At 34.9% G+C, this 25,391-nt stretch overlaps 1 protein-coding gene across 6 annotated transcripts in view; it reads right to left on the bottom strand.

Annotated features, from left to right (window-relative positions):
* Positions 1-25,391, bottom strand: part of LOC131063643 (uncharacterized) — a 234,193-nt gene that overhangs the window by 562 nt on the left and 208,240 nt on the right. For 4 of the 6 annotated variants that reach the window (XM_057997541.2, XM_057997540.2, XM_057997542.2 and 1 more), the window contains exon 20: positions 5,357-5,465. The exons of 1 other annotated variant lie outside the window; for it this stretch is intronic. In XM_057997541.2, the coding sequence (XP_057853524.2) occupies positions 5,357-5,465 (109 nt within the window). Of the gene's footprint in view, positions 1-5,356; positions 5,466-7,400; positions 7,497-25,391 lie in introns of those variants that run through there. One more of the 6 variants, XM_057997544.2, reaches the window with a different exon arrangement.

The raw sequence follows: 25,391 nt of genomic DNA, 5'->3' as shown, positions 1-25,391 counted from the left end.
CCATCTACAATTTTTAACAAAATAACAGCAAATCTTAGGAAACATTGTTATCACCTTCTTGACACATAAAATTACATAACTTGATGGGGACTTGAATAGGGCTTAGGCAAGAAAAATCCTAATTTTGCATCAAACTAAACATCTACCATTTTTAGTATCATTTTGAGAATGAAAAAGAGATACATAATCTTCTTGGAAGACTGATGTCTTGGTTCCCCATTATATTTTTAGTTGACGGCAGTATGCAAAAAAAAATAAAAAAATACACACCTTAACACACTTATATTCCCAAGGTCAATTGTTAGATGATTGGCTTAGTTGAATTATTGTTGTTGTGCTTGTTGTAAAAGTTGACATAGTTCACCAGTTCTCTGTTCCTAGAATTGCTTAGCACCTTTGTAATGTATGTGGATATAATGCTATCAGGGAAATAGGAAATGATGAATGGTGTGGATAGTATAACAAATTGACAGTATTGCTGATCAGCACTATTTTGGTTTGATGCTAAGAGATCATGTTGCATAACACATGGGATGCTCCTAACTCTGAGGGACATAACCTAACTGGATATTGACATTTTCTAGGAAAACATTAGAGGGTGTACTAAAAAGGATACGCTAGGAACAAAAAAGAAGAGGAAAGAAGAGCTCCGGTTAAAAGTATCATGTGTCTCTTCAAATCTAATTTAAGTACTTTTAAAGTAAAGGCTAAGACAATACAAATCAACCAACAACACTTAAGGAAACACTATACATAGGAAGTGGACCCCTACATCCTCATTCACATATAAAAAAGAAAAACAAAGAAAAAGCTGACTTGTCAAGTGAAATTGACAAACTGAGGATAGTACAAAAGGATTGAAGTGAATCATCCCTAGTAATATGACATGTGGGAGGGTCTATCATATGTATTTCTTGTAAGAAAGGCACAAAACCAATAATAACACACAAAGAAAACTATCTTAAACTAATCTAAACCTACAACTAAAACTCTAAAATCATAGAAACAACATTAAGGGACTGTTTATTGCAAGAAAGGGAGTGAATGCACTGCTACTTGTAATTTTGACCATTGTATCTCCGAGTTTCTAAGATGTGGGGAGGTAACTTCAGTGATAACAAAAAATTTCCTGAATTTTACTGACAGTGGAAAACAACTATTAAAATAACTTGAGCAAACAAACACAGATGAACTTTTAAAAAGTGAATACAATGTGTTGTATTTGCAAAGACAATTCTCCCTCTTTTAGCATTTTACAATTTTTTTAGCTTCTTTTTCCTAAGTAACTCTTTTTCTTTTGTGGACCAAATGGAGAAGGTTTTCTGGTCTTGAAAAAGTAGACACCACCTCTAAGTCCTTGGAATGTAAGGGATGCCATTTGAACCACACTGATTTTCTGATCGCTCGTGACCTCTAAGACTTGCACATAAATAGAAAAAGCATGAGCTTGGAATACTAATATAGAAGGTTTTGCGATGGAAAACAAATGTTAAAGGCTTCATGGCTTGTTTTCAATTATTTCTGACCCTAGGTTCCCTCTACAGGAAAGAGTGGTGAAAATGTTAGTTGCGATAACATGAAACAACTATGAAAGAAGCATAACTGTGTATATGAAAAGTATTTGTCCTATTGCAGAATGCATTAAACCAATAAACTTTCCACTAAGATCTACACAATAGCAAGTAGACATAAGGAAAAAAATTGTAGAATCATACTAGCTAACCAATTTAATTACAAAGTACATATGAGCCCTTTCTCATATTAAACAAGAAAGCCATGATATATGGCTTGGTCCCAAAAGTTGGATCAATCTAGCACAAAGGCCTTGAAAATACTAGTCTTCTTGAAGAAAGTGCAGATTGGACTTGATGTCATATAGAATAATTTTGGGAGGTGGTGGTTCTTCAGCGGCTCTTTTCTGTTATGCATTGTATCCTAGTTGCTACAGAATTTGCTAGTTACTATACACAGTTCTTTACCGCTACGCAACACGATCTTGCTACTACACAAAGTATCTCAGTTTTGACTTGGTGGCAAAATATTCTTAGGATGAATGTTAATTTGTACTTGATAATGTCTCTATTCTTCGTTTCCATCTCAGTTTGTGGCAACAAAGGTTTTTGTATTTTGATTTTATAATACAGAGGGAGTGGACTCCTACATTCTCATTCACATGTTGAGAAGGAAAATGAAGACAAGCCTGACTTGTCAAGTGAAATTGACAAACTAAGGCTAAAACAAAAGGGTTGAAGCACATCATCCTCAGAAATATGACATTTGAGAGGGTCTATCATGTATTTTTTGTAAGAAAGACACAAAACCAACGAACAACACTCAAAGAAAACTACCTTAAATTAATCTAAACCTACAACTAAAAACAACATTCAGGGATTGTTTATTGCAAGAAGGGAAGTGAAGGCACTGCTCTGCATGATTTGGAACACTGTTTCTCCGAGTTTCTAAGATAAGGGGAGGTTCTTGCAGGGAGAACAAATTTTTTCCTGAATTTTAGTGGCTGTGGGGGACACCTATTCAAATAACCTAAACAAACAAAGAGTTACTGAAATTTTAGAGAGTAAAGATTACGTTACCCCGAGTTTCCAGGACGGGGATGGTAGGGGATGGCAGGACGCATTTCTAGGACAGCAATTTTTTTTGCCAAATTTGGGGTTGGCGGGGGACGGCTATATAAAAAATAGGGAAAATTTAAAATATATAGGAAAATTCTAAATGTTCACATGAAAACATGTATAAAGCATGCATATATACATTATATTCATATGAAAACATGGATATAGCATGTGTATGATACTATGAAAACATTTTAGAATATAAATTCTGAACGTACAACATTGTCAATACTCGATATGCAATTATGCATTCATAATTCACAATTTCAATTCATTCACATTGTCAATATCAAAGTTTTAAAACTCGTGGACTCGCCACGAGTCGACTCGCCAAGGACTCGCGAGGCGAGTCCATCTGAAAGACTCGCGAGTCCTTTGCAAGGACTCGCGAGTCTTTCAGATGGACTCGCCCGACCTAGAAAAAACGTCATGCTAACTTTAAAAGTGAGTTTTTTTAATATTTTTTTGCCTTCATTTGGTGTAATTGAGGGAGTGAAATATCTCATGAAGGGTTTTTTTGCCAATAGAAAAATAACAGCGATGCCCCTTGACCCCAACTTGGGGGCGCTGCCCCCAAACCACCGTCTAAAAATATAGGGGGAAATTGCGCTGATGGAAGTAGTGAAAATTTAACCTCCGAGTCTGATTAGGCTCCATATAACAACATAATTAGCATTGAAAAAATCTGGGTATTTAGATTTAGTATTTCAAATTTCAAATATTGCGCATTTGTAGATCATATGACATGTGTAATGTTTCAATTATGGCTCTTATGTTCTCTAAATGCATTAATTTCTTCATGTTTTTTTGTAAAACTAAGGTTTTTTTTTCTGCTGAGTCTTTCGTGAGTCTTTCACGAGTCCGAGTCCAAATTTTTGGTTTGCCGAGTCCGAGTTTTTAAACTTTGGTCAATATGCATATCATAATAGATATTAAAGAAATAACATACAAAATGCCCAAAGACTACACCGCTGCCATATAGTTTCATTGTCAATTACGATATGAAAATCAAAATAGTACTAATGAATTAATATTATATTATTTTGATTTCCTATTTATAATTTATTATTTATTAATTTTAAATTTTTAAATGTTTACCAATAAATTTAACAATTTAATATTTTTTCTATTTATAATATATTAATATGAATTAATTTTAAATGTTTGATATGAATTAAATTATAATAAATTTAAAATTTAATTAATGTTGCCTTTTAATTTATTTAATAACAATTTGAATTAATAGGGGCCCATATTAGAAAATTATTATTTTTTTTTGAAAATACGACATTTTTTATTTTTTTAATATTTTTAATAGTCTTAGATGTGGGGGACGTCTCGCCGTCCTCGGGATGGATTGGGGAATTCCCAGCCATCCCCGGAACGTACGGACGTCCCCCCTAGCAAGGGCAGACGTCTCCCCGTTTCGGGGACGTCCCCTCTAAATTCTTGGCAATTTCGGGATGGGGGGAAACGTCCCTTGGTCATCCCCAAGTTCCTGAAACGTCCTTGGGACTGGGACGGGGGTTTTCAGGCCGGGGACGCGTCCCCGGGTTACATAGAGTAAAGACAATGTTTTGTATCTACAATAATAATACTCCCCATTTTAGCATTTCATGACATTTTAGCCTTTTCTTCCTAAGAAGTACTTTTTTTTTTCACCAATAGAGCAGGTTGTCTAGTCTTGAAAAAGTGGACAGCCCCTCCAAGGCTCCAAATCCTTGTGATGTCAGGGATGTGACTTTCACCACATTGAATTTCTAATTGCGACCTATAAGACTTGCATATAAATAGACAGCATGATCTTGCAAGATGAATATTGAAGCTTTTACAATAAAAAACAAATACTGAAGGCTTTTATGACTTTTAGTCAACCAATTCAGACCCTAGCTTTCCTCTACAACAAAAGGTGGTGAAAATGTCAGTTACAAAAGGGTGAAAAAACAACAAAACATAGATACAATAGAAAATTAACAGATGGAAAAAATAGTAGAATAATTCTAGCTAACCAATTTAATTACAAAGTACATATGATCCCTTGCTTATATCAAACAAGAGTGAAGATAACATAGGCATGATAAGTAGTTCCAAATATAGGATCCATCTAGCACAACAGCCTTGAAATTTGAAAATACATTCTTGAAGAATGCGGATTGGACTTGATGTCATAGACATTAATTTTTTAGATAATTTTGGGAGGTGGTGGTTCTCAAGAGACTTTGTTATGCATCATATCCCAGTTGCCGTACAAAATTTGCTACTTACTATACATATTGCTTTACTGCTACACAACATGATCTAGCTACTGCACAAAGCATTTATGGTTTTAGTTGCTAGCAAAATTTTCTTGGACAGAGTTGCTTGGTACTTGATAATTTTTATTTATTCTTTGTTTCCATCTCAGATTTTGCCAACAAAGGTTTTTGATATTTTGATTTTATAACACATAAGGACTGGACCCCTACATCCTCATTCACATATCAAAAAAGAAAACAGAGACAAGCCTGATTTTTCAATTTAAATTGAATAACTGAGGCTAGTACAAAAGGATTGAACTCCATCATCATGAATTTCTTTCAAAAAACACAAAACTAATGAACGACAATCCAGAAATATTTTTCTATTTAATATATAATAGATACATTTTTTTTCATTTGTTCCTCTCCAAAAACATATATATTTCTATTATAAAGTTGTGAATGAATGGTTCCTTTGAAATTCATTACCCAAACTATCATTGGCTGATGCATAATCATAGTCAAGCACTTGAATCATCAAATATTCCTTTTCTAGCCGCTGAAGAGAAAATGTGGAAAGAACAATAATTGGCAAATCCTGCATTTGAGAAGTACCAAAACTCAAAATAGTTGCATCAAAATAAATATCATTTATGTGAAGTTTGAAAATGTGATCATAAATATGCTTGCATTGTTAAATAAGATCTTGCAAATTATCAATTTAACTAGACATACTAGGAAAATGAAAGTAGAATAATGTGTTTTGTAAAGCAAGCTGATAAGATGAATTAATGTGACTCAAATGAAGTTCCATTATTTCAACTATGATTTGGTTGCAATTATAATATATATCTGATGTGTATATTTGAAGCACAATAGCAACTCATATAAAAAATTGAAACAAAAAATGGCCAACAACACATGCATACCTAAGATACATATTTCCCTTATGGGTCAACCTTTACAAGGGATAGGAGGGATGCGTTTGCATTATGCACTTTGTTTAAGTCATTTTAGAGTCATTTTAGAGAATAGCAAGGGGCGACAAGAGGGAGACTATTATTAAAAATAGGAAAATTTTAGAAATGCAGGAGAATTTCATTCATATGATAACATTGCTATGTCATTCACCACATACATTATAGATCCTTAATACAGAACATTAGAGTTGAATTGAGAGTTCGTGTAATATCCCTAGCATGAAACTTGTGAAATATGCAATTTTTTGAATTTGTGCAAACTTAAAAGAATATAGAATATAAAGTGTAGACACCAAAATCAAATAACAAAATGATAATCAACAATATTTATCAAAAATAATAAATTTGCGAAACCTTCATTCATGAAAATATTGTGTAATGTCTCCATTTTCAGCCCAAGCATTCAGAGAGAAGATAATTAAATTACTAAAAATTAAGTTGTCTAATTTAATGTTTTTGAAGAAACTGTATTTAAGTTAAATATTTTATTTTTATAGTGACTTTACCTAGGGCCAAAAACAAAGTAAAATATTATAAAATCATGTGAATCATCAAATATTCTTTTTCTAACTACTAAAGAGAAAATGTGGAAAGAACAATAATTGGCAAATCTACATTTGAGAAGTACCAAAACTCAAAATATATATCATTTATGTAAAGTTTGAAAATGTGATCATACATATGCTTGTATTGTTAAATAAGATCTTGCAAATTATCAATTTAACTAGACATACTAGGACAATTAAAGTAGAATAATGCGTTTTGTAAAGCAAGCTCATAAGACGAATGAATGGGACTCGAATGAACTTTCATTATTCCAACTATGATTTAGTTGCAATTATAATATATATCTACTGTGTCTACTTGAAGCACAATAGCAAGTCGTATAATTAATTGAAACAAAAAAGGGGTAATAACACATGCATACCTAAGACTCATATTTCTCTTATAGGTCAACCTTCACATGACCTAGTACTTGAATACTAATTCTTCATCATAAATAATTCTGGGGTAGGAATGGCAAGGGAGAGGTTGGATGTGTTTCTAGGATGGACTTTTTTTAAGTCATTTTAGAGAATAGTAAGGGACAACAAGGGGGAGACTATTGATAAAAATAGGAAAATTTTAAAAATATAGGAGAGTTTCATTCATATGATAACATTATATGCTATTCATCACATACATTATAGATCCTTAATACAAAACATTAGAGTTGAATCGAGAGTTCATGTGATATCCCTGACATGAAAACTTATGAAATATGCAATTTTTCCAATTTGTGCAAGCTTAAAAGAATATAGAACATAAAGTGTAGATGCCAAACTCAAATGACAAATTATAACCAACAATATTTATCAAAAACAATATTTTGAGAAACCTTCATTCATCAAAGTATCATTGTGTACTATCTCCATTTTCGCATTAAGAGAAAACAAAATTAATTATTTATATTGAGTTGTCTAAATTAATCTTTTTCAGACAACTTATATTCAATTAATTATGTTTATAAGTTAAATATTTTATTTTTATAAAGTGACTTTCCCTAGGGCTAAAAATAAAGTAAACTATTATAAAATCACTTGAATAATCAAATATTCCTTTTCTAGCCATTGAAGAGAAAATGTGGAAAGAACAATAATTGGCAAATCCTATATTTAAGAAGTACCAAAACTCAAAATAGTTGCATCAAAATAAATCTCACTTATGTAAAGTTTGAAAATGTGATCAGAAATATGCTTGCAACATTAAATAAGATCTTGCAAACTATCAATTTAACTAGACATACTAAGAAAATTAAATGCAAGCTGATAAGATAAATGAATGAGACTCAAATGAACTTTCATTATTCCAACCATGATTGGGTTGCAATTATAATATATATCTAATGTGTATATACGAAGCACAATAGCAAGTCATATAAATAATTGAAACAAAAAATGGCTAACAACAAATTCATACCTAAGATTCATATTTCCCTTATGGGTCAGCCTTCACATGATCTAGTACTTGAATACTAATTCTGCATCGTAAATAATTCTAGGGTAGGAATGGCAAGGGATAGGAGGGATGTGTTTCCAGGATGAACTTTTTAAGTCATTTTAGAGACTAGAAAGGGACAACGAGGGGGATACTATTAATAAAAATAGAAATGTTTTAGAAATATACAAGAATTTTATTCATATGATAACATTGATATGCCATTCATCACATACATTTTAGATCCTTAATATGGAACATTAGACTTGAATTGAGAGTTCATGTAATATCCCTAGCATGAAAACTTATAAAAATGCAATTTTTTCAATTTGTTCAAGCTTAAAAAAATATAGAATATAGAGTGAAGATGCTAAACTCAAATAACAAAATGAGAATCAACAATATTTATCAAAAACAATAAATTTGGGAAACCTTCATTTATCAAAATATCATTGTGTAATATCCCCATTTTCAACCCAAGCATTTAGAGAGAATAATTTAATTAATTAAATTAAGTTGTCTAAATCAATGTTTTTCAGGCTACTTGTATTTAATTAATTATTTTTGAGTTAGCTCATCCTAGAATAATCTGGTTTGCAACCAATTTCAACACATTACTATTCTTGCTTTATGTAAAGGAAGCTTCAAGGCATATTCTACTTAGTGAGGACTGGACTTCTTCATCAAATACTAATACTAATATAGGTTTTAATGTGGGAAATTGTATTTTTGATAAGCAAGGCTTCTGGGCATTGACCACAAAGCTTGTGCAAGTAAATCTAATTCTACATTATATTTTTATTTAAATATTTTTCTTTTATTTGCTTATTTTTGTTCACACTTACGTTAATGTTTCACAATAATTTTAGTTCACAAAGCCTTTAGTGGTTCTTCTACAAGTCAATGGGGAAAAGTTTATAATGGATTAATATATGAGGGCATGGACAAGGCCAAGGCGCCCATTAGATCCATTTATATGGGAGTTGAGGATAAGTATCAACCCATTTGGGAAATCATTGAAAGACAATGACATCTCTAGTTTCACAAGTCCCTACATGTAGCTTCTTATTTCCTCAATCCGACATTCCAATTCCGCCTTGATTTCAAGGGAGATGAAGAGGTTTCGAATGGGCTCTACACACTCATAGAGTGGATGATACCCAATTCTATTGTTGGAGCACAAATAGTCACCGAGATTGAGATCTTTAGATTGCACGAGGAGATCTCTTTCCATGAGATATATGCAAGGAACTTGGTTGACATTAAAGCTCATAAAAATCTATAAGGGCACAATTTAAATTTAATAATTAAAACATTTCCTCCTTTTTTATTATCATTATTTAGTATTGAAACTTAAAGTTGAATAATGAGATTGATTTTTTCCTTTTTCTCATCTCAAATGCATGGTGGGAAAGATTTGTTGCTGAGGTATTAAATCTTCATAGGATTGCAATTTGCGTATTGAGCCAACCATGCAATACTTCAAGTTGTGAGTGCAATTGGAGTATGTTTGAGCACATTCACTCCAAGAAATGTAATAAACTATCAATGCAAAGGTTGGACTATCTAGTTTATGTTTGTCATGTCCCCACCTTAGTTACATCTTCCACACTGTCCATAGGATGAGTTTAGATATGGTTAATTCAAAATATCATCTTATTTATAGGACTTCACGATTTTCTCTCAAGAGAAGATGTCGACAGCAAGTTACATCCACCCGAGAGCAAGTAATCCATGTCTAGAATAGTAAAGGATATGATCACTTATGCTAGCTTGAACTTTAACAATTTGAGAGTAATCCGCTTGATAATGTTGTGACTTCATAAGTAATCATGTTGAGGGGATACTGTTGGCTGATCAGGCACCGAATAAGAAGAAACAAAGTTGTTTTAGTATAACATTCCTTGACAAGCCAACTCCATTCATAAGTAATAGTAAATTAAAGCAAATGTGTTAATAAAGACTGAATACAATAAGATTTGATAGTGAATAATAATTGGTTGAAGAGATTGATCCTCTTCCCTTAGTGACAACAATCTCCTCCGAGACAAGATTAAGGATTAGTTAGAATAAATAATAATAATTTGAACTAGTAGTTTAGTCATGAAAGGGCATGTGATTAGCAAAGGGACACTTCTCATTCCAATGCTCACCACCTTGAGAAAAGTCATAACCTTCCATCCCCAATGAAGGAGTATACAAGAACAACACCAAGCATTCAAGGAGGGCATCAAAGATCGTATTGATGTCAAATATCAACTGGAGACTTAGTTCGATCACAACAAGGATCATCCATTACAACGGATAGGATTATTTACAATCATTATTTGTAACAACAAATTGGTATGATGTATCTTACCTTATGAGCTATATGCTTATTTTCAATAATGTCCTATTTGAATTCTATTAGGAATAATAAGCAAACATATGGTCTATAATATAAGTTATTTCACTTATTCTTAAATATATCTAAATGCAACTATAACAATGTCATCAAGACTTCCATTTGTTAATAATAGGGAATTAAGATTTATGTGATAGCTATGCTTAATTTCATATATATACATATACATTCATAATACATGAGAAATTAGTATATTAATAAACTAATCCTTAATAATTCTCTATTGCCCCTCATGAGGATTGGTTGGATTTGTTAGGGAAAGGAGGTACTAATATTTGACAAGGTATGTGAGCCCTAAGAGGTGGTATGGATGGGTGTTCTTGAAACCCTTTGGGGGCCTAAGAGGTGGTATGGACAAGTGTTCCAAAAACCCTTGGGCGTACTTGTGGAGAATGGGTCTCTAGCGCCCTAACATAGTTATTCCCCATCCTCCATTGGGGTTGATGATTAGGGAGCAAGTAAGGATTGGGCTAAAATATACTAATTATCAATTGTATTGTGAATACTAATGGTACTCTAGTTTTAATAATTTGATTTAAGGCATAATAAGTATAATGAAGTATGTTTAATTATGGAAAATAGGCATACTCCTAGTAGGGGACATTACAATGTTCATTACAACATACGCCTTAGCTAGAAAAAAATTTTGGGCATTGACTTATCAGCCATCATACTAAAAAGAGTTTGATCCACAATCAGATTGGATTACTAAGGCTAAGGATCCTATCTATACTAATGACGACCTTGATTGGGTTGCCCAGGTGGATAGAGAGGTAGTGGTAGTAGACATGGCAAAGCAGGACACAACACAAACAGACACCTTGGATGTTGGTGTGGGTGCCACTGAGACGAAAGAAGCTATTATGGTTGTGTTGGTGTGTGTTTTACGACACATCGAACACTGAATAAAGATGCCCAAAAGACACTCTATCCTCTTTTGAATAAAATCACCATGTATGCTAACGTTACAAAGATCATATGGCGATTCCAATATTTTCATTGCGAACTAGTGACTTTAATGGTGGATATAGCTCGTTTTGGTGATGTATGATGGTAATCCAAGGGGAACTTACAAATTTCATTCTCAAAGAAAACTTTTAGCTACAAAAACTTTATTTTTTGGGATTTTCTCGATTTTAGACTTCAAAAAATGGAAAAAGAAAAAGGATTCAGGAATTCCATACTATTCCTAGGAATTTAAGAGACGGTAGTGATTGGGTGAAACTAAACCATGCTTTGGTTCACCAACTTAAACAACTAAACAAAATGTTTGCAATCTTCAAGTGTTGTGTGTAAATTTTTTATACCATGAATAGTACCATCAAAATGAACAATACTTATCTGAAGGTAGAAGATAAACATCCACAAAATACGCTCAGACTAACTTTGCACAATGAACAAAAAACATCTATTCATCAAAAGTATGAGCAACCATCTCACCAATCAATACTATCAAATTTTGCATTCATTTAATAACTTTTATAAAGCAAATTCTATTCTACTTTGAAGAAAATATGAAACCATGCAACTATGAGATAACATAGAGATTCAAAGCAATGCAAATGAACTTTATTATCATAATACTCTTAAGAAAAATTTCACCAATCTTGCCTATACAAACGAGAGGAGGGTTTTATATAGAGTCTTAAAATGAACGAAAGGTCTAGATCAAACAAAGATCAAGGACTGAGATCAAAACATAGATACCCTAACTAGCGTTTATAATAGTTATCCAAACAAGAGCAAATAAAAGAAAGACACGAGTCACATGGAGCTTTCTTCTAGAAGAATGCATCTCTTATCCCCTTTTTGTGGCAGCATATTTGATGAACCTGGACACAAGATGATTAACCTCTTCCATTGTGACATGTGGCAGCATGTTTATCTTGAATTGGATTACGTCCAAGTCATCAACATAGGTGGCAAAAGCATTCTCCTAATCTAGTTCTTGTTTTTGAAAGTCATCCTTGATGGAAAAGGTGGATGCCTTAGTCAAATTTTGCTTAAGGATCGGTCCTGTGAAAGTGAAGAAATTCTCTTGAGCTTTGACTTTCAGATTTTCGGGCTTTACAAATCTGATTACAAGTTGAAGTTTTTCCCTCTATCCAAGTTGCCAAGCTAAAAATGTCTCTTTCCATACCTGTCCATGGTCATATAAGTTTGCCATCATTGGTCAGAATCATTCTTTCCATCATATCCTTCACGTCAAAATCCCTATTCCCACCTGCATTTGTTCGTCACATCTTCATTTGTTTTTCCCATTCTAAGTCTACTTGCAATCCGAATTTTAAAACCCGATTGCAGTTGTGCCTTCACAAGAGTTTTTCCCCCTTTTCATACTTGCACCATACCTCTCAAAACCCAAAATTGGTCAAAAGCCATGCCTTTGAATCCTCTTGTTCATTCATTACTCCTTCTTTGAGAGCCTTAGGGATAGGATTTGAGTTTTTCCCATTTAAGAAGATAATATGGCTTCTTCTATAGATCATGATGTTGCTTTGACACTTTTGGATTTTCATTGCAGCATTTACAGATTCATGTTTAATGACCGATTTGCTGGTATCATCTTCCCACAAGAAGATGAAGTACAAGTACAACAAATACCAGAACGAGATTTCTCCTTCTCAATTTTCTTCTTCATTGGAGGAGATTAAAGATACATAAATCAGACATGTGGATATGTCAGATTTCCTTAAAAGGGTTGAGAAACCCAAGGATCACAATATGCAACGCTTATTGGACAGTCATATTCATCTTGTTTCCTCTTTCCCCGTGGCTGCCCTAGAGCCAGAATTTATTCTTGCTTGTGTTGCTCATTTTGATTGGGAAACCAAAACTATCAGAGATGATGATGGAGAGGTTGTTATTCACTTGGATGCCGAAACCATTGAAAAGATTTTCAAAGTACCTACAACTCCTGTTTATGTGGAAATCTCAAAAGAAAGTGCAACAGAGTACTATGTACAAAGGGAGAAGGAATGCACGCATCATATTAATAAATGGATTCATGAACCCCAAACTTGTCTCACCTGATGGGCCAGGCTATTTCGCTGCAATTTTAAGGGAGAGATTGGTGACCCGTGACACAATTACTCTCTTAAGCAGAATCATGGGTTTGGAGCATTCTAATATCTTCGAACCATGGATGTACCAATTCATTGTGCTCATCAGGCAATCCGACCACATCTTTAGGGGTGAGATTATTAGTGATGCTTTGTGTGAACAGCTTGCCAAAGTTCCTACCACTTTGTCCTTCTACATGAATTCATACTTGGTATATATAGCAACATCACTCAGACATTTCCCTGGTCTTTCTACCAAGGGTGATCACTAACTTGTGCCTATGTGGGAATATTATGATCAGCTACCCTTGATTCCCAGTAAGATCCATAACAGAAGAGTTCAAAATGCTTTCTTTGGTCACCACATGTGTTTATTTGATAAAACACTGAAGAATAGAAGACTGTCAGATGCTGCATGGGAAAGGGTGAATGAATATGGCTGCCTTTTCCTTCAATGCCCAACTTTTACTTATATGAGTTGGATGCTACAGTAGGCAGCCATATATGCTTCCGAGATACCCAACCAACAAGATCATCCTTATGGAGTTGGGAAGATAAATTATAGCAGTTCATGCACATTAATCAATTCGACACAAGGCTGGAATGGGGATATCATCAAGTAACCCATTGTAGATTGATTGATATTCCCTTATGACGTCTACAATAGCTAAAGCCATGGAGACTAAGATGCGGGAAATTAAGCTCAAAAGATTCAAAACAACGAAAGATTTTGATTACTGGAGCATGAAAGAAAGGATTAAAAGATCTTTCACACACGTGCATCACATGGAGGACATCGCACAGAAGAGGAAATTCGTAGGATGGATTACTGTAGGCTCACACTCGAGCAAATTGTTAATTTGATCTTGACAAACATTCCTAAAAGAATTGTTGATGATGGGAACATACTTGATTCTGAGTATGTTGAAAAGAGAGTTGATGAAGCACCACTTCCATCAATTCAATGATCACAAAAAGAATGTACCTCCATTCTGGATAGATTCCAACTTGTTTTGGCTAACACCAATGCTTGGCTCAAAAGTAATGGTGTTAGACTTATCAAGATCAAGATGATGATTCTACAGGGCCTATTGGACGCAAGTCTGAAATCAAAGTTGATAACAAGGTGTGTCATTTTCTGCTACATGGATTAAGTTAAGAGTCAGTAGAGCAATGGTGATTCCTCCTGAAGAAGTGACAGTGAAAGGAAAAGAGAAACCGCAACTTCATATTCAGGTTATTGATTCCGAAGATCCAAAGGAAGAACAACAAGAAGATGATGCTCCTAAGTCCACAACTTTAGAGTCGCCTCATGAAGTTCCTTCTCAGATTCCTTTAGATGTGCCTATGTCTCCTTTTGAAACAGACGTGGATTCTTTTTCCATTGTTCACATTGCTCCTATCCCATTGAGCATGTCCGTTCAGAATGTTATTCCTGTTTGAGCATCAGAACCATCTCTTGATCACCCCCATGGAGACTGGTCGAACATTTTTTATGAGAATCGTGCATATGTTTCTTTGCCTAACTTGTCGTTGGCAGAAATTGATACTTCTGCTACAAATTTTGAGAAGTTTATGATGGAATCATCACATCCTTTACCTGTTGAGCAAGCTATGATTGTTGTTCAGACATAAACTTCTCCCAGGGTAACAACTCTAGTTCAAATGGGGCCTATTTCTTCACCACCTCCAGCTATATCTAAAATAAATTTGATGGCTTTACCTCCATGACTTAGCTCCTTCACTCCTAAGAGAAAGAAGCAGGAAATTTCTCCTAACATCTTTGATTTTCAGAAGCCTAAAAAGTTTAAACCCAGGCTGCTAAAAGGCTAAAACAAGTCCAAGAGTGATAGTAGATAGCGACAGAATGAAAGTTGCAGAAATTGTTGAACCAATTGTGGACAAGCCACATGAAGAGATGCAAACTTCAGATTACAGAATCACAAGGGTGGAACTTGGTGAGCAAACACATGCGGTTGTCATGCATGATACTCAGCCCTTAGTAACTTCATTAGTACAAAGAAATGATGAACTTCTAGCGAAGAAAGACAAGCTGAAAGAGGAAAAATTTGCAGCTTATCTCAACGATCCAAAAGATCACTAAATCTTCCGAGGAAAAGAAATCGGAAAAACATCTTTTGTCTCAGAAGAATCAGTCAGGCAAATTGAATGAGCTACTCAAAAGGCACAGGCAATTGATTCTTGGGTAGATCAACTTTCTAATCAATGTGCTCAAGTGGTGAAGGAAACGTTCCAAGTGATGGTCAAACTAGAAATGACGAAGGTAAGATTGAACTAGACTTTTGAGGCTTTCAAACAGAATCTGGAAATATTGAGAGCAACTTAAGAGTTTGTCATAGGTTGCCACAAGAAAAGTTGGATGTTCTACAAGAAAATGACACTATTCCTACCAAAACCATGTATATAGAATTTGGAGAACTTCTAGAGAATAAATCCCTTGTTTTGAAAGAACTCATTCAAGAAATTGATGATGCCTCGAGATTACGCATGGAAATGGTGCAAGATGTTGTTTCTTGTTTTGAGAAAATCTCTTGTAAGATTGTAAGTCATGATGAGGAGTTGTTGTCTGAAGAAGAAGTTCTTTTTGACTTGAGAAGAAAGATTCATCAGGAATGGGAAGTTGAACAGTTTTCAATTACATCAATTCAAGTTTTGGTGAAATACCAAACCTTTTTGGAAGAAATTCAAACTCTTCTAGAGAAACATAGGCTTACAGTTCTTAGCTATTGTGATGTTGTTATCAAAGCGGTTATTATTGCTAACAATACCCATGAGCCAAATCTCGATGAGCTGCAAGGAACAATCCATAAGTTTGAAGAATACATGGCTAAACATGTTGCTGCATAAGTGTCTTTTGACACTTAATTTTAATTTCAAAATTGTAAAATTGTAGTTTTATTTTCGACAAGTTTACATGTAAAAACAATTTTGTAATTGCAAGTAGACTCATCCCTTGCACTTTCGTAATTACAAGTAAACAAATTACAAGTCAATTCAGAATAGGACTTGTAATTTTGAATAAGTCTTAGTTGTTGAATAGGCCCAAGTTAGTTGGAATTCTCCCTTCTTTTTCTCAAGCCTCTTCTCCTATAAATACTTAAGGAGGCCTATTGTATTATCTATCTTTTTGCAAGCAAGTAAACTCTGTAGGATTTTATACTCATAAAGACTTTGAGCTTTATAGCTGTAGGTTATCATATTTTGAGTAATATAAAGAAGTGTGGGATTTCAAACTTTGTGTTGAAATCTTGCTTTGTTCCCATTGTGTTCTTGTGTCATTTTGGGATATATCTTTGTGCTTACTTGAGATTGTGGAAGGTTGTTAAAAAGAGCTTCACTCCAAATAATTGCAGACTTTGTTGTGCAGATATTGAGGGTGAAATTAGTTTTAAGTTTGCGATTGGAAGTTGAGAAGTGTTGCAAGACTTTGTGCTTGTAATAATTCCCATATAAAGTAGTTTTAGAGTGCATTATATTTGTAGACTTTGCGCTGCTATACACTACGCTTGTTCAAAAAGTTATCATCATTAAAGGGTAGATAGGATTGTGGATATTCAAGACTTTGCACTGGATATTGTTTTCCCATCTCGGAGGAGGTGACGGAAGTCTTTGTGCTTTTAGGAAACTTCATTTCCTCTCTCTCATTTTGCTTTATAAGTTGTTATTTATTTCCATGAAAGATCCCTGATGGATCTTTTAAGCTGACAGGCTGTAATTTTTTAATTATTTGTTTTAAAATAAATTCTTCCTGTTTATTAAATGATCTTTCAGAGAGAGACAAAAGTTGCAGAAAGGTTGTGTCTTTTGTTTTTGTTTGTATTTTTCCAGACATAGGTAAACAATGAATAACAACAGCAGCAAATATGAAATAGGCTGGAAAATAATGTGCAATAATATAATATTCAGCCAACCTAGAATAGCTACAAATCGTACCAGGCAAAATACATAAATGATATGCCAGCAAAGTATCTACCAACCAAAATAATGTTGCCGGCTGCAAGAAAGACCATCCACGCACAAAAAAAGAGATGGCTGATGAATACCAATCAGCAACCCACATGCCAGCTGGAAGGAGGCCGTACGGCTGCTGCAGTCACGTCCCGGCAGCCAAGGAACTCCCATGTGCCAAGCAATATACCCAACGTCCAAAGCCAAGCTCTTCCAATGCTGAACTTGCACTCCAATCAAAGTCTGAAACCAAATGAAGCTGCTGAAACCTTCTATTGGGGTTTGCGTCCCAATTCTCCAGAAATTGCTCCTCAGAGCAAATTCACAAATGCCAAGTTTGAAGATGTAAAAATATAATAAAAAATGAGCCAACATCTCTTTTTATCTCCCTCTCAAAGCTACTCGAACCCTAAAGGGAGAATATGCTTTTACCTTTATTAAATAATAGCATATTCTTAATTAAAAAGGCCTTTATGTATAGGAAAAACACCCCTTTCATCAAATAACAAAACTCAAGGTGCCAGAAGGTCTCCGGATGATGAAAATAAGTTATAATAATTCAAGACCTTTCCAACAAGCTATAACACATATGCCTGCCTCACCAGAAGAAGCCAAAATCCCCTTATTACTCCAATTAGCTATATAAATAGCTTTATTTAATTAATAAGACGCTAACTTAGGAAATATTAAAAATATATCCCAAATAGCCGTATAATGCTCATTTGACTCCACAAGTCTGAAATGGAGCCTGCCACCTGTCTGTGACTGTTGTCGGAAATCATGGATCCTCGAGCAATCTTGTCCCTAAAATCTAGGGATGCTCCTAGAAGCTAGGAAACATACCCAAATCTCCTGAAACTAAACCCAAGGAATAGTCTCATGGTAACCCAACCCTGGGTACTGTCAAATCCTCCTAAATAGTAGGAATAGCCTCCACAAAAGAAGGAAATGCCTCCTAAAATTAAGGAATTGCTCCAAACTGGTCCACTACTACTAGAATACCAAATCCCAAACACTGAATATCCTCACTAAGTCTCTATCCACCATTGTCAGCCTACAAGACCCCAAAATAAGCTGACTCACATGTCTCTACTAGACAGAGCTAAAGAGGGGACATGACATTCCAATTGCTATTACTTTTTTGTGAAGAGAAAAGAATATAGTTTTTCTTGAAAGAAGAAGAAAGACTGTTGTCTCACCTATATTAGATTAGTTTAGTTTGTAGATAGGGGGAGCCTTCCCTAAATTAGGAGAGTATTATACTCACACACTGTGGCTGAAACCACAATTTTGCACATCCCCCAGGTGCACAAAATTTTCAACCAACATAGTCAACAAGTCTCCAATGGTCTGAACCAAAAATCGATCGGATACCCTCACACTTCACCATTAAATCACTAAACTTTAACTAACTTTGATAAAAGAAACCATGCAAACATGAGAAGGACCATGGCTTCAATGCTTTATTCATTTGCTTTAACTACCATTACAGCAATATCTGTCCAACAATTCCTACTCTACTCTACTTTCTACTTCTAATTCTAACTTCAACTCCTAATTCTGTTGTCTACCTCTATTTTCTAACCTCTTACAATGAGGGAGGCACTGGCCTTTTATAGATTTTATATTTTGAATCAATGGCCATGATTTAATCCATTCCATGGACCAAATTTGCCCTCTAGAAACCCTTACAACTTTCAGTTAATGATTTCAACAACCTTCAACCACCTTTGAATTGCTCCCACTACAAGACAAAATGATAGCTTGGAAAAATAACAGCGTTTGTTACAAAAGACAAAATTGGTAGTTGGGTGAACAACTAACTTTTGGGCTTTTCTTGCATTGCATTAAATTGGGCCTAAAAGTTATCATTTTACAATAGATTAATAACAATAAATTCAGATTCTTGTCATCTCCAGCTATTCCCTGTCTATTTCTGTATGTCTCCTGTAGCACCTCTGTAATCTATCACTCCCTTCCAGAATTCCAAGAATGGCACTGTTTGGCTTTCTGCACTACGGTAGTGGTATTTCATCTGTCTTTGTGGCACATTCATTCACATCTTTAGGGGTTTGACCTTGATTTCGTCTTCTTTTTTGTCTTGGGAATCCTTTAGCACAGCTGGGAAATGCTATCTAAATCGCTTGGATCCTTGTCTCCCTGAGTGGTCCCTCCTTCTTGGCTCCTCTTTGTGATCATACCTTCAATCCTGTGTGCCCTAGATCTCCATCTTGTTGCTTCATTGGTGGTATGGACCTACAAGGACAAGTAACCTCATTATTTCAAGGGTTTCTAGAGTTAGTGCTTCGAATACCCTTCTTATTTGATCCATATGCATTCATTTCTCGTCATACTTAATGAGACTTCACCACTCAGCCGCCCTATCTTGGAAGGATGCCACCTTGATGGCTGACTGACTAGGTCACTGAACTTGAGTTTAGCCTTAAGAAGATCACATGCTCTGACCTCTCAAAATTGAAGAAGGAACATGGAACTTGGACCAATTAACCCGCATGCTGTTGTTCCATGAATTTTGTCCTAACCTTGGACTGTGGAACAAATTTAGGAGTTACGACACATGAAATGCCCCTTCTCATTTTCAGTCTTGAATCCATTATCTCGGTATGCTGTTAAGAGATTGGTTGTTGTGCAACTTGGACCAGAGGCAAATTCTATGATCATCATGCTGGATTCTGATTTTGACTACAAAATACACATTTAGGAGAAAATTCAGTGTTAGGATGACTTTTGGGAATAGTGAATATTCCTATTTGGACTGCAAGTACCGAGTTTTGAAGTGAAAACTCAAAATTTGGGGGATAAACTCAGCGTTGGGAAACATTTAAGGATTAAGGGCTTGTTCCTTTTCCTTGTGCAAACACCGAACTTTGGGGCCCTGGTCAAAACCTCGGCCTTAGGAAGACATTTTGGAACAATGCTAATCTGATTTGGACTCCAAATACCGAACTTGTAGAGGCACTTAAGTTTGGGACAAAGATCAGCAGTAGGAAGAATTTTAGCAACAAAGGCTTATTCCCTTTTCTTGTGCAACTACCAAGTTTTGAAGGCCTGGTCAAAACTCGGTAGTAGGAAAGATTTTAAATTTTTAAGAATAAGGTCTTATTCCAACCTTGAGTGCAAACACCAAGATTGTTTCTTGAGACTTGAACAAAGAAGAAATTAAGATTCCCAAAGTCTGTAATGTATATTATAACAGTCATATATTATAAACAGCTATGAACAATAGCACATTATTAACCATCACTGAGCAGAACATATTCATCATACTATTTATGAACTCATACCCAACCCTCCAATACATTTGAACTGCTGTATGTTTATTTATTAATATTTTATCTCATTCCTTAATATGATCCCTCCTTTTATCTTTCTCCTACTCGGTTCCTTACTTCCCTTCTTATCCTCCCCCATGCCTTGGCTGGGAAAGACAGACTCTATTTAAAGAGTCTTAACGAGTATTTCTTTTCCTTTAAGAGACATGTAAATGACTTCTGACCGCAGCCTTTGCAAAGCATCGGTCAGACTAATATTTCTTGTGACTATTAATAGTTAGGGTGAATATTATTGTTTGTAATTATAAATGTTATTAATATTTCTTGTGACTATTAATAATTAGTGTGAATATTATTGTTGTAATTATATTTATTGTGACTAAATATTATTTAATAGTAATTATTATTGATTGCAAATTAATATTTATTGTGTCAATTTAATAATTATTGTGAATATTGGTAAATAATAAATATTGACTGTGATTATAAATGCAAATCAATATTTATTTAGTAATTATTGTGAATAATGGTTAATAGTAATATACAGGAACAAATAAATAAATAGTTTAGATCCTCTTCAAATAAAATGTAAATACTCAAAATATAAGGGATATTACAAAGTTCCTTTTGGACCAAGTTTGGTCTCTCTTGCGTGGTTGAAATCAGAAAATTCAGATCTTGGAATGGCTTTCTTGCAAACTCTACTTCAGGCCTTTGACTTAGACTTGGAAGCATTATCCCAAACTTGGACCTTTGAATGGCAAAGCGAAACTCGGGTTCAAGAAGGTTTTTAGAATTAAGGCTTAATCCCATTTCTAATCCTAGCACCGAGTTTTGGGGAGCTTTGGGTTAGAACTTCGGTGTTGGGAACACATTTAGGAATAAGCCTTATTATGATTTTGTCTCCCATCACCCAGTTTGAGGAGAGAACTTTGTCTTGGTAGAAATTTAGAGATTCCAAAAGTTCTCCTTAATACCAAATTTTAGGAAGAGGGTGCAGTTTGACCTTGAGTTCAGATTTACAGGTTTGTATTCACCTTACTTCCTCACTTCTTGGATGAGTTCTCCATTCTCTTGCTCCACTCTTTCCTCATGTTTAGACTTCAGCCTATGGTGCAATGCAAGTAGTCCCAAGGTAGCACTACTTAAACTTCAGACTTAATGAAAATTCCCAAAGTCCTATGGCCTAATACCCCAAATCCTAATGACCCCTTCAAGGATAATCAAATTGAAGCCGTATTCTACCCATTCCGACTTTGGATGCATTTTGGCCTAGGCCCTATACTTCTCTCAAAGGGCAAAATTGCTTCAGAACATCAGTGAAGCCGAAAAAGGAGAGAGGGGTCCCTATTAGAGATGGGGTGTGTATGCACAACACAACAAGCTTCTAATGTCATCCAATCTAGATAAAGTGTGTATCTCATTTTCAGTAGAAATCAACAATTCATTCTTCCAATCATAATTGTGCAACAATTCATTCTTCCAATCATAATTGTGCAACAATTCATTCTTCCAATTTATAATCATGCAACAATTCATTCTCATTTTCAGCAGAAACCAACAATTCATTCTTCCAATCATAATCGTGTAAGGTAAATGTATTACTGTTATAATTAATACCAAAATCAGAACTGTCATACCTGGCATCAAAGTCTTCTAGGCTGTCCCAAATCACATGTGCCTCTTCATGAACTGTGAATCTATATCAACAAGGCCACTGTGTCCATGTTCAAGCTCAGCAACACGCAGTGATAAATCAGTCATGTCATCAGCACCATCAATGCCATTTTCCATGTAAACATTGTTCTTTGAAACCAAAACAATATTAGGATCAAAAGGAAGCTCATCCCATGTAGGATCCTCATCATACTTCGGTTCTATCACACCCAGATCACAAATGCTAAAGGGCTGATTGCTTTGTTTACTTAAAAACTGCTCACCATACTCCTCATAATTGGTTGCCCCTGTGAATAAATTACTCCCCAACTCATAAGTACTTAAGTCATCATAAGCATCATCACTAGAATAAGATATTAAATCATTACCATTAGCTGATTAGAGAGCATCATCATGCATGTTTTCAACATGCCCATCATCCAAAGCTGATTTGGAATCATAATCATATTTGTTCTCTTGATCCCCTTCATCTGAAAATTTGTTTTCACCATGCTCTTCATCAACAAAAAAATCATCAGTCTCAATAGGATCATTGGATAAGTCTAAAATTGGATCAAATACTGTTGTTATGACACTTTCATTGCACACTCCCTCATGCTTAGCAGCTGCACACATAACCAAAGAATCATCCTAAAGATCTTCGTGCTCCATGATAATCTCTCCATCAATTTTTGCTGCATTAGTCTCCTCAATTTCCGAGAAGCTTTTCAGATTCCCCTTGCATTGTTTGAAGTGACTTGAACACCTTGTTGCCCAACTCATAAACAGATTTAGAAACATCTTGTTCTTGATTTAAAATAGCTAACAACATAGTCATAAGGGGCTAGAAAATAGTATCACTCTAATTAATTGACATAATCATAATAGTCTTCATGGCTGCAATAATATCTTCATTGTGCTCTTTCCTGATCATGACCAAGAAATGGTGAAACATACTTTGCATTAAATTATACAATCCAAAATCTAGGATAAGGTTACTCAATCTGATTTTTGCAAATGTTTTAATATGGCAGCCCTTATAGAAAAGTGATGACTTTTGATGTCCCCAAGATCCTGGAAACCATCAACAATCACTTGAAGTACTTCCTTCATTTTGTTATCTTCGTAGGGTTCTTGAGGTGCTAAGATTCTTGTGATCTCCATCAAACAAGCCGTAACCAATAGCCTTATCTCACTATCCAAATGCCTCAACCACCTATATTGACTCAAAGTAGTCACTTTAGGAGAAAAAGCTATGTGCAACAAATTAGAAGGTGGTTCCTCTACAATTGTCAAACATCCCTCTAATTGGATCAAAGTGATGAGAACATTTTCCCTTGCTTGTGATTCCAAACTAAGTTTACTACTTGTGTCATAAAGTATCATTTGATGCCATGTTGAAATCTGAAATCACTTTTTGAATTTTCCCTACAGGCTGGCAGGTAAATTTGAGCTCTGATACCACTACAGTGACTTAACCCTATTTGCCACTAAAATTATTACAATTCCTTGTCACTTCTCGATAGATTTACTGCTCAGGAAATATGTCAAACAGTTGGCATACTCTTTGAATTCTCATTGTTTACAACGCCTTTCACCATTAACATTTCAACAAACAATTGCATGCAAGTATTTGAAGTAACTTCTGATTTTTTGCAAATAAGCATTCGACTACTTGAAGGCAATTATTTAGGTAATTGAGCTTACATGCATTTTATACTCTGTTAAGAAACTGATTTGCGTAACATAACAAAGATAACTTCGATATTAATGCATATTTTATTGCCCAAAAATACAGCATAGAAATTTTGACCAGAATATCAATATCAGTTTGAGATGAACAACAGAAATTACATATACAGGTCTGAAACTTACAACAACAAGGGGATCCCACAGTCTTTATGGTCATAAACCAGTGAAGAACTTCATCTATTACTTCCCAATCTACATGGGGCCAATGAACTCAATGTTCTACGTCTATCAAACTTACAAACAACATCAAGGACTAGTAATATTGCTGTTGGCGACTGTTTGTTCCAAACTTTCCTTAATGTAATGCCTTGGTCACTCAATCGTATGCCAATCTGAATCGATTAGCTCTTCATATTTATATGCCCCTTATTATTGTGTATCAACACAGCTGAATCACCTTAATTTATTTCCACGCACCCTCTTGCAGTCCTCGTCCCCGCAACATGCCAAAATAATGATTTTCTTCAACAAGACTTTGACTTAATTTCAGGTTGTCTTCTTGCTATAAGAAGGCTTGTCTTTTTGATACGACCTGTCAAAAAATTGTCTTATCTGCTATTTTATTTTATTTCCAGCTTTACCTCTAATTTGGTTTGAACCCAACTGGCTTCCACGACTTGCACATTAAGAAGCTTAAAATCAATTTACAAAATATAATCACTGCCTGCTAGCGCCACGTCATGCTTCTAAAACCAAGAAACTTAGGGAGTGAATATTAAATACCAGAGTTAAAGGAGGAAAAGCTGCTGCAATAAGACATTCGACTCAAAAATCAAACTCGAGCCGAATTCCCTTAAAAGTAAACTCTTTTGTCTTGTAGTACTTGTCTGATTTTTTGTCTTATCTGATTCGTCTCTTGGGTTTTGTCTTATTCAAACTTCAACCCCATATTTATCAGCTCCAAAAAATCTGCGATTGTTTCCTTGCAAGCTTTTTGTCTCTATCTGATTTGTCTTTTCCCTGGCCTATCTGATATAAAAATTTTAATTATTTGCCTAGCTAGAAATTGAAAAAGTTATGCCAATAGTAATTGAACCTTTACCCGGCAATATGAACCCAAAATCAACATCAACCTAATTCTAGCGCAGAGCTTAAAACTTCACTATGATGCCCCTTTTTGTCTTATTCAAACAACATAAAGGGCTTTGTCTCACATGTCTTTAGTCTTCCGAAATATTAAATGCAGCATTCTCACCAAAAATTGAACGACCAGCACATAATAATATTTTAATCTTAGATTCCAAGCACATACACTAGCACCTCAAAATAAACTTCAATGAATCCAAATATGCAAACCTGATGGAATAAACTCAGATCTCTTCAACTATCTGATGCCTGCAATCATGCCCAAGCTGAGACTCTTAGTGAATCCTACTGCATTGACCTAGGTAGATCTTCACCACCGAAGCCAATGATCTTCAGATGGGTTTC

This window comes from Cryptomeria japonica, chromosome 4 (assembly GCF_030272615.1).
Source record: "Cryptomeria japonica chromosome 4, Sugi_1.0, whole genome shotgun sequence".
NCBI classification, from domain to species: Eukaryota; Viridiplantae; Streptophyta; class Pinopsida; order Cupressales; family Cupressaceae; genus Cryptomeria; species Cryptomeria japonica.
The sequence above is the reverse complement of the archived record's forward strand: the minus strand, read 5'-3'. Positions and strand labels throughout refer to the sequence as shown.